The sequence below is a fragment of the Prosopis cineraria genome, unplaced genomic scaffold (genome assembly GCF_029017545.1).
Source record: "Prosopis cineraria cultivar Desert tree isolate PC_DT_omini unplaced genomic scaffold, ASM2901754v1 PC11, whole genome shotgun sequence".
NCBI classification, from domain to species: domain Eukaryota; kingdom Viridiplantae; phylum Streptophyta; class Magnoliopsida; order Fabales; family Fabaceae; genus Prosopis; species Prosopis cineraria.
In genome coordinates this window covers 15,822,163-15,836,729 of record NW_026555342.1, presented here as the reverse complement: position 1 = coordinate 15,836,729, position 14,567 = coordinate 15,822,163, and the positions used below count along the sequence as shown (strand labels likewise).

The 14,567-nt window shown below is 29.4% G+C and overlaps 1 protein-coding gene across 1 annotated transcript; it reads right to left on the bottom strand.

The window, feature by feature from the left end:
* Positions 1-12,044: 12,044 nt before the first annotated feature.
* Positions 12,045-12,500, bottom strand: LOC129286195 (B3 domain-containing protein At2g33720-like). Its single transcript, XM_054922212.1, has one exon. It carries the CDS (start codon positions 12,498-12,500, stop codon positions 12,045-12,047), a length of 456 nt encoding a protein of 151 aa, XP_054778187.1.
* Positions 12,501-14,567: the final 2,067 nt, after the last annotated feature.

The following is a 14,567-nucleotide window of genomic DNA, read 5'->3' as shown; positions in this document are numbered from 1 at the left end:
TTTGGAGAGAAATCATATTTCAGAAAGTTATTTATATTTATTAAATTATATTTGTATTTATATTTCAGAAATTATAATGACAAATTCCAATGGTACGCGTTACTCTATTCATTTCATTTAGTTCTGCTTCCCCAAAGTAAAAGGCATATTTTTATATTAATAATAATCGTCAATATATTAATAGAATGAGAAGTAATGGTATTAAAACTCAATCTGGGTTGGCTTATCAAACCAGTGAACCAATAGACCAATATTGTAGCCAATTAGGCCAAGAATTTTGGACTGGTACACCGAGTGAGATTTTATTTTATTTTATTTTATTTTCCCTCTTTTGTTGAGCCTGAAATGACATCATTTTAAATTTTGAAAAAAAAAATAAGAATCTGTTAAATTTTTGTTTTAGTAACTATATTTTCTTAGATCAAGTGTTTAAGCAAATATTAATGGAAAATTTGCAAGGAAAATAGCAAAGAAAATAGAATTCTATTGGAGAATCTTGATAGGATAATTCATGCCATTGGTATAATGTTACTACACCAATTAATACTCAGAAACAATATTGTATTGTTCATCAAATCAAACATGTTAAGCGGTGAGGGTGGGGCAGGGGGCTGAGGCTGGTGATAAAGGTGTGTGTTGGGGACTTGGGGCCGGAGCTACATGTCTGTGCCGACCATGATGACGACCATGGTGTCCCTCAGGCAAGGTGGTCGCTGCTTCTTCAGATTTCAATAATCTGTAAACCATTTCTGGGTTTCTGGCCTCTGCATGATCAAAGGTTGATGAGCTCAGAACAATTACAAGAACAAGAAGAAACACAGGTATCACTTTCTTCATCATCTTCTTCACTGATCTTTTGCTTACTCTTGCTTCACCTCTGCTGCTTTGCCCTTCACCATGTAATTGGCTTTAAATACTGAAGCCTCAAGCCTCAGCCCATTTATTATGAACAAACTGTATTCATTCTAATAAATGACTAATTATATCTATGTATTCAATTACCTTAATTTTTGTTTATGTCTGTTTTTACGTAGCTTGACTTGAACTTTCATATGAAAACTGACTGTTATTATTTCCTCCATTGAACTTGGTATATATTGACTTACTATACATTCAATTACGTTGAATTTTGTATGACCATCATTTTTACTTTGTTTGACTTCAATTTTTACATTAAAATAGGGTGTGTCATTCATTTCATCAGATTTCCTCAATTTAATTTGCTATGACGGTAATTAATTTTGCTCTATTACAATAATTGCAATAAATGGGATGTATATAAACTACTCAAGTCCTTAACATGAGACGAAATTAACAAATTTCACGCTTATTAAGAAATATTGTTCATAACATTGAAATTGTAAAAAAGTTTGTAAATTTTCAATTTTATCTTATTTAACTAATGACCATGGTAAATTGTTGCTTAGAAATTCAAATGAAAATGAATAAATAAGAGGTAAAGTTGGGGAAAAATACATTAATTACACTAGCTTCGTCTTATATTTATGATCAAAAAAAACTTTCAAACTTCATCTTATACTAAGAATCAGAGGGAGTATGTGGAGCATGTATAATTAAATATCTTCTTCATTCTTGATATGGATATGATGCAAATATTTTGCTCCATTAGATAGTTTAATTTAATTAAGGGAGATTCACAAATAAGCGAAGCTAAAGCAACATATTCACAATTTCACACTGTAGGCCCAATGGATTTTGTAATTCTTTCACAAGAAGCCCAAAGACCTCTAGTACAATTATTATTTAAAATATTATTGGTTGGAGTATTATTTTTATATTACACTTGATAATAGAACTGGAATACGTGAATAATGACTTCTGCATTAAATTATATTGATTTTGTTTGACCATTTATACTTTCAGTTTGACTATAATTCTCACATTAAAATAGACTGTCATTAATATTTGACCATATTTCCTCCATTTAATTTTATATATTATTAATCAATTTTGTTGTATTCAATGACTTGATGTATAATTGGATATGTGGAGATGTTGCCGAAAGAAATGTATATGTGGAGTTTATATATATATATATATATATATAATCATATCGTTTTTTTCTCTAGAAATAAATAGAATAGATCGCTTAATTTAATTTGTATGGTTTAAATTTTGAATATTTTTTAAGTTAATATATTATTATTATTATTTAAAAGATTGATAGTTGGAATATTATTCTTATTTTATATTGTAGAGCAATATGTATTTTTAACAAAATACCCATATAAGATGGACTTTCTCAATGTACTTCTAAACTTTTACTTTAAAGAGAATTAATAATTAAATGTCCCCTAGCTAGTGGCAGAGCCAAATTTTGGTGAGAATGTGCAAATATCCTTTACTCTTCCCCTCCAACCAAACACTACCTAAAAAAAATTATAAGTAGGGTATATAAATTTTATAATTTTATACCCTTTACTTTTGATATTTTATACCATTTGAACTAAATGAAAAATTTGAGTCAACAAATTTATTAGATATGAAATATTTTAATGATTGAGATAAAATGTGAATGGTATACTTACATAAAAGATTTTATATTAACATGTTCAATATAATTTTTTTTAAAAATGATAATCAATCTATATATATTATTACAATTTTAGTCATAATATAATTATTATTATTTTTAAGAAAATTATTAATTTTTAAATTAAATAATCTTGCACTCTTAGTTCTGGATCTTAACTCCACCATTGCCTTTAGTTATAATGACACAAATTCCACTAAAATGCGTTATTCACTTCATTTATAGTTCTGCTTACCCAAAGTGTTGTATATTAATAATCATCAATATATCAATGCACAGCGAGAACAATATCCACCATCCACTATCCTGTTTATTTTACCTTGTGTAAGCAATATCTCCTCATAGAAACGTAATTATTATTACTAGAGAACCAAAAAATAAACCTTAATATAGATATTACGATTTCCTTCCCCTAATAATTTCTATTGACAAGGGATTAGATAAGGATATAAATATTGGATAGCAAATATTAATAGAAAATTTGCGTGGAAAAAAAGCTAACAAAATTTAATTTTATTGGAGAATCATGATAGGACAATTCATCTCATTGGTGTAACTGCACTAATTAATAATCAGAAACATTGTATTGTTCATGAAAGCAAATATCTCAAGCGGTGGGGCTGGGGCAAGGTGCTGAAGCTGGGGCTAAACGTGTCTGTAGGGGACAAGGGGCTGGAGCTACATGTTTGTGCCGACCATCATGATGACGACCATGATGTCCCTTATGCCTCGGCTCTATCTCATTTTCCGATGTTAATCCCAAGGCGGTGGTCGTCGTCGTCGTTGGTGGTGGTGGTGGTCGTTCATATGTCGGAGGTCCATGATAAGGTCCTGAAGCAAAAGTCCAAAAACCCTGATCTGTAGACACTGATAATGATGATGATGATGATCCCTTGGATTGAGCTTCGTTCTGGAATTCTGCTGCTGCTGCTGCTTCAGATTTCAAGTCTATGATTCTTGTGTAAACCATACCTGGGATTCTGGCTTCCGCATGGTCAAAGGTTGATGAGCTCAGAACAATTACAAGAAGAAGGAGAAGCACAGATACTACTCTCTTCATCATCTTCTTCACTGATCTTTTCCCCTCACACTTACTTCAGTACTGGTGCTTAGCCCTTCAACATGGATTGTCTTTAAATATTCAATCCTCAAGCCTGAGCCCATTTATTATGAACAAACTGTATTCATTATAATGAATGAATAATCATTTCTGTGTATTCAATTACATTGACTTTAGTTTGTCCGTTTTTACTTAATTTGATTGGAATTTTCATATTAAAACTGGCTGTTATTAATATTTGACCAGATTCATTGAACATGCAAAATATCATATTCGGAACACAAATTTATAATTTAGAAATTTCAATAAAAAAAACATAAATCTTAATGATTAAATTTGAAAATAGCATATCATTATGTGAACACTTTCAGGAATTTGCAACCTTTTCTCTCAAAATTACAATTTTGTATTGTTGAATTTTCAATTTGTTTTCTTAATATTAAAAATAGGAACAGTTACATCATATATAAAAATACCAATTAAGAACTCAAGAGGCTTATTTTACAGATTTATCCTTAATATCTTATTAAGTGCCTTATAGTAAGGATTAAATAATTCTTCTAAAAAATGTCTTATAATTGGGATAGGAGTAGTACCATACTTCCTCTAATCTCTCATGTATAAATTGAGGATTTTTTTTATTATACAGTAAATCATGAATTTTTTTTATCACAAATTTTCCTTTTCATTATTGGGGGGAGAGAGAGAGTACGCCATTAATATATATATATATATATATAATAAAAATAAAGTTAAACATTCATTAAATATCTAGATAAAATTAATAAATTTTAAAATTTTTTTGATAAACATGTTAAAAATAATTTATAAATAAAATAATAGGAAGTTCTCTGGTCCCATTTATAGAAAAAGAGATTTTTTTTGGTGCTATTTATGAGTCATTATAATAAATTTTCATTACAAATTTTTCTTTTTACCCTCCATTGAATATTGGAGAAAGAAAATATATTGTTAAAGTATGTATATTTAATAAAGGTAAAGTTAAAAATTTATTAAATTTTAAGATAAAATTAATAAGTTTTAAGGTTTTCCTTGACATTTGTAAAGTATATTAAAAGTGACTTATAAATAATATTAGAAGAGTATCATTTTGGAGATATCACTTTTTAGAGGCAAATGCAGTTATATATATTTATTAAATGTCTCCTAATTATTATGACACAAATTCCACTAATATGCGTTATTCACGTCATTTAGTTCTATACTTCCCTAAAGTCAAGGGCACATTTTTTTCACGAGAGCAAGGAGCAGAACGTGCTACGCACAGTAGAAATTTTTATTTTTTATTTTCACACATTGAGATTCGAACCTTCATTTACATGCACAAGTGACTAGAGCGCATGCTATTCACGCCAATTTGTGTTGGTTCAGAGGCACAGTTTGTATATTAATAATAAGCATCCATATATCAATGCAGCGACCGAGCAAACAGAATCCACAAACAATTTTACTCATTATAGACATTACGATTTGTCGATCTCCTTCATCTATATTTCTCTCTTTTGATATCGAATTAGATTAGAATAAATTCTGGATTGCAAGTTGACTAAATGTAGGAGCAAATATTAATCGAAAACTTGCAAGAAAATATAATTCTATTGGAGAATCTTGATAGATAGTTCATCTCATTGGTGCAGTGTAACTACACGAATTAATAATCAGAAACAATATTGTCTTGTTCATCAAATCAAACATGTTAAGTGGTGGGGGTGGGGCAGGGGGCCGAGGCTGGGGATAAAGGTGTTTGTTGGGGACTTGGGGCCGGAGCTACATGTCTGTGCCGACCATGATGTCCCTCAGGCAAGTGGTCGCTGCTTCTTCAGATTTCAATAATCTGTAAACCATTTCTGGGTTTCTGGCCTCTGCATGAAACAAGGCTGATGAACTCAGCACCATTACGAGAACAAGAAGAAGCACAGGTATCACTTTCTTCATCATCTTCTTCACTGATCTTTTAAATACTGAAGCCTCAAGCCTTAGCCCATGTATCATGAACAAACTCTATTGATTGTAATAAACTAGTAATTATGTCTACGTATTCAATTACATTGATTTTTTTGGTCTGTTCTTACTTAGTTTGACTTGAATTTTCATATGAAATCTGACTGTCTTCATTTCCTCCATTGAACTTGGTATATATTGACTCCTGTATATTCAATTACATTGAATTTTATGTGTCCATCATTCTCACATAGTTTGACTTCAATTTTCACATTGAAATAGGTTGTGTCATTTCATCTGATCAGATTTCCTCCATTTAATTTGGTATTATGGTAATTAAGTTTGCTCTATTACAAAAATTATAATAAACGCGTGTGTATGGAGCTTATATAATTAAATCTCTTCTAGTCTTCTTCATTCTTGAAATAGATACGGACGGTTTTATTTAATTTGAATGGCCTGGATTTTAATTTTTAAAAATTTAAGCTAAAATTTTATATTTAAAAACATTAATGGTTGGAGTATTATTCTGATTTTATATTGTAGCCTTATCATAATTAAATAAAATAAAAAATGTAATAGAATCTTGGTCATCTAATTTTTATTGTGGTCCAAAACTTGAAAATAGAATTGGAATAAATGAACAATGACTTTTGTATTGAACTGTATTGATTTTGTTTGTCCATTTGAACTTTGACTTCAATTTTCACTTTAAAACAGATTGTCATTAATTTGATCAGATTTCCTTCATTTGATTTGATAACTTGGTGAATGTTTTTTTCTCTAAACAATAAATGGATGTGCATGCATATGGGGTTATATCCTTCTTAAATCTTAATTCATTCGTGAGAAGGATATAGATAGTTTAATTATTTTGAACGATTAGATTTTTAATGTTTTTCTTTTAAAAAATTAAAAAATTATTATTTGAAAGATTGATAATTAGAATATTATTATTTTTTATAGAAAGGACATTGTTCTTATTTACATTATAATATTATAAAAACGAAAATGAAAATTGTAAACGTAAAATAAAAATATTGGCCTATGGTCCCTAAATCTGAGGCCAGAATCCAATGAGCACCCATGAAATTAGAAGAGGATTCAATTTTGTTTGTTGTGCATGTCCAGGGAGAGAAATTAAACAATTGGGTCCTTATAATTTGCAGGCATTTTTCTACATTTGGCCCTTTGACTACGTCAGCATGAGAATGAATATCTCTAACATTTATATATAAAAAATAGAGCCAACTCGTGTCATTCTCACTCGTGGCATTTTGGCACGTTCTCTCTTGGACGTTCCATGAGGTTGTGAGTTCGAGATATGATATTACTCCTTCTGATTCTTTCCAATTATCACCAAATATGAGGTACTTCAAAGCACCTCCCTTTTGGGACCACCTTTTTTCGTTAATCCTCTCCTCTGTTTCATTGGCATTTCCCCCAAGAGAGAGAGAGAGAAAGAAAGCAGAGTGAGAGAATTGAAAAGGAAAATCTGATCACCAGTCAACAGATATATTATCAGAGGTCGATCTTCTAGAAATTATACTATCAGTTGCTGTGGTGGAAGCGTTTGGCTCCTCTGCTAAGTCTTTTCTGCAGATGTTATTTTGTGTGTGTATAGAGTGTGGGAAAAGTATTAGAGAAGTGGTTATTTAATGACGCTAATATGCTTTTAAAACAAAATGATCTGTAGTGAATGTGAAGAGTGTCATCCATAGAAAAGTCAAGTCCACAGTGGAAGCCATTCTGTGGAGGATGTTTCCATGAAATTCTGCTATAAAGCAGAACAGAGCTACATACAATAACAATAACATGTCTCATCTTGTTAGGTGGGATCGGTCACATGGAATGCTCGACGGAAGCTATTATGTTCTAAGCCAGAACATAACTACATGCCATGGTTTATTCACTCTAATTTCAGAATCATGCTCATCCGTCGTGTGAAGAGCTCGCTTCACGCCTCCTTTTTGGTTTGTTGCCTTTACGGACTAATTCAATGGAAGCAGGTAATCCAAGAGCTGAAGATATAGATTGATTGAAGACTTAGATGGTCTATATGTCGCAGCAGCATTTGTTTTACTATTATGCTCTCACTTTCTTTGTGCACTTGCTTGTGACTTGTTTCAGTTTTAGCTATATCAGAACCTAACCATGTGAATCTGAGGAAACTTCATATTCAAATAATGTGTTTTCCATTGCACTCTACTGAGTTGTGATCAGCACCACCACCAAATGCTGCTTCTGTGTTTGTTTATGAACTAATTATTTTCAGTTACAATGATCAATTTGGCTACTGGCTGGCTTGGACATCTATTAATCTAAGTTGAACTTGTCATCATTTCCGGAAGACTTCGAAGAAAAAATGTTGGAATATTTTTCAACAATGAATTGCAATAATTGATTATGAGTTTGAAGTTTGGTTAATTATTGAGTGCATAACAAATCGGTTTTGACGATATCTTATATGACCTATGAGAGGTAGATTATGTAAGTAAACTCATTAGATAGAAACCTAACCTATAATCCTATAAAAGACTATTATTTCCTTATCTCTTAGTTGATTAAATCAAGAGGTTTTGATTGAAAAAATTTGTATAATTCATTTAGTTAGTCGAGGTGGTTACTTAGCCAATCTTCTACCTGTTGAAAATATCATATATTCATATGTTATTTTGAAATTTAAAATTTAAGTATCCATTGATATAATAGATGATCATTCAACAATCTTAGTATATCTTTTCTCTCTCAATCCTCTCAACACCAAGTTACCTGCCCTGGTAGGTTGTGAACCTATTCAGTTTTTTTGAGATAATTGAGATCTTTACTTTTTGTATTTTTTCATTCTTTTTTTATTGTTTTCATATATCTTTTTATTAGAAATAATCCTATTCAAAATATAATTAACCACTAAATATAAGCACATCTCTTTATAAGGATTCAAATCTTAGTTCATCACATTTTAAGAAAATAGCCCATCCCACTAAACCTAATCCTGTTGGTAAGTTTGTACTTTTTTTCCCTAGAGCAATGGATTTCGTAGGTGTGCTCCATATTTGTCATTACTTTATACTATTATTGAGATAATTTTAGCAAAAAATAAATGTTGGTATATTTTCAAAATGAAAAAATGTCTTTTTAAAAAATCATGTCCTTATAAATTAAGGAATTTTTTATGAACAAGTTATCTAGAGAGTTATAGTCACCAATATTATGTATCTCTAATTTCTAAAGACTCCTTTGGAGGATTATAAAATTAAAAGGTGTCACTCGAGGAAAGAAAATGTATTTTAAGAAAACTCTACATATTAAAAGAATGATTCTTTTTATGAAAAATTATTATAAATAACTCTTAGTTAATATTAACTATTAGACCATGTAGATTCATGAACTAATTAATATAAGGGTTATGAACCAATATTAATTATAAATTTTAAGGAGAATTTTATTATTTAAAAGGTATCACTTTAAGGTATCATTTCAATATCTATAAATACCCTTCACCAACACACTTATTTAGTACATTTTACCATTGACATTCATTGTCTTTGTCTTGGAGTGCACTTGGGAAAAAATTAAATTAACATTTTGTAAAAACAATTATTGTACTGACTTGAGTTTGAAAGTGAAATCCACATTCAAAGGTTCTCATTGCATTCTAAACGAAAATTCACTATTAACACAATTTTCATGTGAAGATTATAATACATGGAAGTGATTAAGTGGAAAGGAAAATGAGTGCCCCCTCCTAAATTTCTACTTCTTTTATTTTTCGAAGAGCCATTCCTGCCAAAAAGGGGGACATATGAGCTTGTCCTCAATGAAATATTGTGTTTATGAAACAAGTCTGACGAATGATATTTCAAAATTAACTAGTGACTAATGTTTTTAAAATCAGATGAGATATTGAATCGGAAAGATCAGCAGTTTACGATTTACATAGTTCAATCGAATTAGATTAATAATCGAACCAATGACGTAATAATTAAATTAAAAAATTATATATGTATATACTAATTTAAATATAAAAAATAAATATGAAATTGTTACTTAACTTAAAAATAAAATTAAATATTTTAAGTTTATCATGACTTAACAAACTACATGATACAATATAATATCAAATGATTAAAAAAATTGATTATTTTCTAAACAAAATTGATAAAAAAAGAAAAATCTAGTTTTTAAAAATTAAATTTGATTCCTAGTCTGACTGTTAGTCCAAAATGACCAAAAATAATTTTTACATACTAATTAAGCCAAAATCTAGATCAATTGATGGTCAGACCAGTTTGATAGTCTAATTTTTTAATTACCGCCAGTGACATTCAAAAGGTTTCTTGAACAAATTCGTATTCGTTCGTTGGAATTGTTCTCATAGCATGAACCATTGTGTATGGTATCCATTTGTTTGATCCCTATGGGATTTACATATAAAAAGCGGACACCGCACGCTAGTCTCGCTCGTGCCTTGATGGTACATTCTCTTGTTTTCTGGGAATGTTCATGGGGTCTCGCGTTCGAGACATGGTAGCTAGTACTCCCTCTGGTCCTTTGCTCCTTCTCATCAAAAATGATTACAGTTCCCCTCTATGAATCACAACTATGAGGTACTTCAAAGCACCTCTCTTTTGGGCCCACTTGGGCCGACACAACGGGCCCAAGCCCAGTTTTTTGTTAATCCTTTCCTTTGCTCATTTTGCATTCCTGACAATCAATCAACACACGTTGTGTAATTTTTTATTAGAAAAGAAAAGAGCACTGAGCATTGGTAAAGATTGCAGCTAAAATTATTCCTAATTTATAAAATATTTTAAAATAAAGTCAAATGTACTAATAAAGTTTATTAAATATATTTTATAATTTTATTTTTTTAACACAAAAATATAAATTTTTAAAAATATCCCTAATTTAATATTTCATTTATAAAAAAATTAAAAAAAAGAGAATGTATGAAAAGGATAATACTAAAAAAATATTATTAATGAAATCTTATTTTTATTAAAATATTTTATATTTTAATAAGTTAAGTTTACTCCAAATATGTTTTACAAATCAGGACAGAGGGAGTATTAAACATATGATAATGACAATTGATTTGTCCATAATTTAAACAATATCTTGCATTCATTGTTCCATCTATTATGAACACTTTCTCTTTCCGGCCAACAATTTACAATTCATATATAGTAAGTTTTAACATTGACAGGGAATTTTTGATGACGCCAATATCTCCGACGATCAATGTGACCATGATCAAGCCGTATTAATTGTGGGGATATGGTTCCGACTGTCATTAATTTGATCAGGTTTTCTCCATTTAATTTGATTACTTGGTATTTGATTTTCCTCTCAACAATAAGCATGCGCATGTGGAGTTATAATTATTTTGAACGGCTTCGATTTTTAATTTTTTTTACTTTTATTTTATAATATTATAAAAGTTAAAATTGGAAAAATAAAATGACATTTAAAAAAAATATTGGCCAAGATGGACTCTTAATTTGAAATTAGAATCCTATAAATCCATGAAATTAGAAGAGGATTCAAATTTTGTATGTGCATTTACACCATCTTATTCTTAATATAAGGTAAATTTTGGAAGCTTTTTTTTTTCTCTTTAATATAAAGCAAAATGAGAGTAGCTAATTTTTTTTCCAATTTTACCCTTGTTTATTTATTATAGTTTGAATTTCTAGACAACAATATAATATGGTCATTAATTACAATAATGATAAATTTGGAAAGTTACATATTTTTTAACAATTTCAAGACTATAATTACGATTTCTTATCTTAATAAGTATGAAATTATGTGACTTTGCCTTATTTGAAGGATAAATAAATAAAGGGAAAAAATTCAAACAATGGGGTCCTTATAATTTGCAAACATTTCCCTAAATTTGGTTCCTGTATTTTGTTCCCATAAGAATAAACTTCTCTGATATTTATTATATATAAAAATGTTACAAAATATTTCTCTAGAGGGCAATGTCCTCAAGCTATAAAGCAGAAAAACACAAGTGAATCAAAATATTTTATGATTCTGGTTTACTAGCTACATGTCTGCACTCTGCACTGTGGCCATATATACTAGCTTCGTTCATGTGAGCAATTTTCCAGGGTTACATTATAATTGTGTGCAAATTAAGCAGCCACTAACACACAAGCACTAGCGATGGTTAGTGAAATCACAAGAAAGAAAAAGGAAATAAACAGGAGTGAAACATCAGCGAGCTTTTCATGACTTCAAAAGTCAACAGAAGTGAGCTACTCATGTTCAAGAGCATATACAACATATAGAAAGAAAGTCATCTGATGATGTGTGATTATCTTCCTCTAACCTCAAACATGATTCAAGAATTCCTAATTACCTACAAAGCTCGGCGTATAACACAAAAAGACTCTGAAAGTTACATGCCACAGATATATATATGTAGTCATGACTCATATGACTCGACACACACAGTCAAGGCATGGCTCGGTGAAGAACAGAGATGTTGAAGCGATGATTGAACTTGTCCCATTGAAGCCCAATCTCATCTCCTTTCTTGAGATTCCTCCTCTTCAAGAAATCTTCGTTCCACTTCCCAATCAGAACAAAGCTCCCAGAAGAGGCCCATTTCTTGAGAACCAGACAGTGCAGCGACATGGTATCCACGTCCCAGAGCTTGATCTCAGCTCCGTCTCCGGCATCTAGTTTGAAGCTTTCTTCGTCGGTCAGGACGGTGCACACCAGATTCTGAACCATGTCGGAGGCTAGCAGGAGCCTGTTATGGTGGCGGAGGACGTCGGTGGCCGTGAGAACCTTCTTGATCTTCCACGGGTCGTCGTAGATTTTCAGAAGAGTGGAACAACCCCATGGTGTGCTGTCAATCTCTTCCCGCTCAAAACAGTGAACTCTCTTTCTCACAGAAGAAATCATGACAAAGATGATCGATGAGTATTAAGCAGCAGAAAGGATCTAACAGAGAAGTATATAAACAAATGGGAATGGTTTTTATATTTTGGAAACTTTCTATTTCAAATTTAGGAAACTAACGAGCGAGTCCCACCCTGATAGTAGTACACAATGAGATTTTTTCTTAAAAAATAGGAAAGTGATATTTAGAGTAAAATTGAATAAATAAACTCATTAACCAAGCCCCAGCTATTTAATTAAAGCCAAACAAAGTTAATAGGAAAAAATTGTGACTCAAGTCGGCTACTTAAAATTTAACGAAAATGACAGTCAACAGTTAACAGAAACTAAATTTAATAGTCTCGTCGATACGATAATATGCTTTGTGTTGATAAACTAATTGGTTTTGATACAAGAAATATACAGTAATAATTACTCCCTCTATCTGATATTTAGAACTGAGGGAACATTTTACAAAGTATGATATGTAATATTTATTAGCAATTATCGAATATATCCTTATTCAATTAATACTCCCTTAATCCTAAATTATAAGATATTTTTGGAGAAGATTCATCATTTTAAAATATAAGGCGACAAAAATAAAGTATTACTAATTATGATTTTTTGATATTATTATTTCCATTATATTATTTTTCTTTAATATTTTTATAAATTGATTATTAAATGATAATCATTTTTAAAAGTTTATATTTTTACTTTGAAACAAAATAAAATTATAAGGTGTACACTACAAAAAAAAATGACTTTTGACTGCAACAAAAAGTTACTATCAAAAGTTTAAAAGTCATCACTAAAAATTTTTAACAATAATTTTTCATCATTAAAAGATCGCCAAAGTCTCATCACCAACGGTCTTTTGTGGCGACAAACATTGTTGTATAATACATTATTAGAAATATATACATATATATTATATTATATTTTCATTTATTAATATGATAAAATAATTTATATGAGTGTGTCTGTACTATATTATATTTTTTAATAAAATATTATTTTTATTAGGAAAATGAACTTAAAATGAAATAATTTTTAAATATTAAATAATTTTCTATTAAACATTTCAACCAATTTCTAATTTTTAATTTTATTTTTTGAATGAAAATAATTAAGTATATAATTTATTTATAAGTATGTATTATATTAGTTTACATTAAATATATATCTTTTACTTTTTTTCATATTTTTCTCAAAAAATAAATGATTAAAATTTTATCATTTTCCAAGTTAAATGCTTTGCCTTCTTTTATTTAAAATAAATCGTATCTACAATTTTTTAATTATCTTAAAAAATATTTTAATCATATAAATTTTGTTAATAGTCATTTTGAACAATTATTCTTTATTATCTTTGAGATAGAAAATGAGTGGACATGTGATAAACAAAAAGAAGATGCTAAACAAAAAAAAATCAAATTAAAAATCTAAGTGAATATTTCATAATCAAAATAAAAAGAATCTTGTCTTGAGTTGATTTAGATTAGTTTGGAATTTTCTTAAAGTTTATTTAATAGAGTAAATCTCAAGATAATATTTTCTAATAAATTTACAATTTAAAATAAATAAACTTTAATAAGTTTATACATAATTTCATCCATAATTAAATATTAATATAGATTAAACAATTAAGTTTACAATTATCATCCAATAATAATCCCAACAAATTTAACATTAACAAATTAAACAATTTGAGTAATTTGAAGAACAAGAACCAGACCAGGAAACACTACCACAGAATACCCTCATACTTGATGCTTATTTTTGTTAATACCTGATGGTTTTTAATGGTCAAGTAACAGTGCAACATATATTATAGCCAACTTTACTTGACAATTAAAAATCGTCAAGTATTCTTCACCTATTTTATTTGTTTCTTATTTTAAATAATTATCAAATATGAAGCATTTTATTTAAATAATTCTGTGATAGTAAAAAGTAGAGCTCAACAAACAGAGTAGGTATCATATATATACCAATTAAAAACTTTACTTGACAATTAAAAATCATCAAGTATTCTTCACCTATTTTATTTGTTTCTTATTTTAAATAATCATCAAATATGGAGTG

Coding starts and splice junctions, on each gene's coding strand:
- LOC129286195 (XM_054922212.1), bottom strand. CDS start 12,500: ATGATTTCTTCTGTGAGAAAGAGAGTTCACTGTTTTGAGCGGGAAGAG.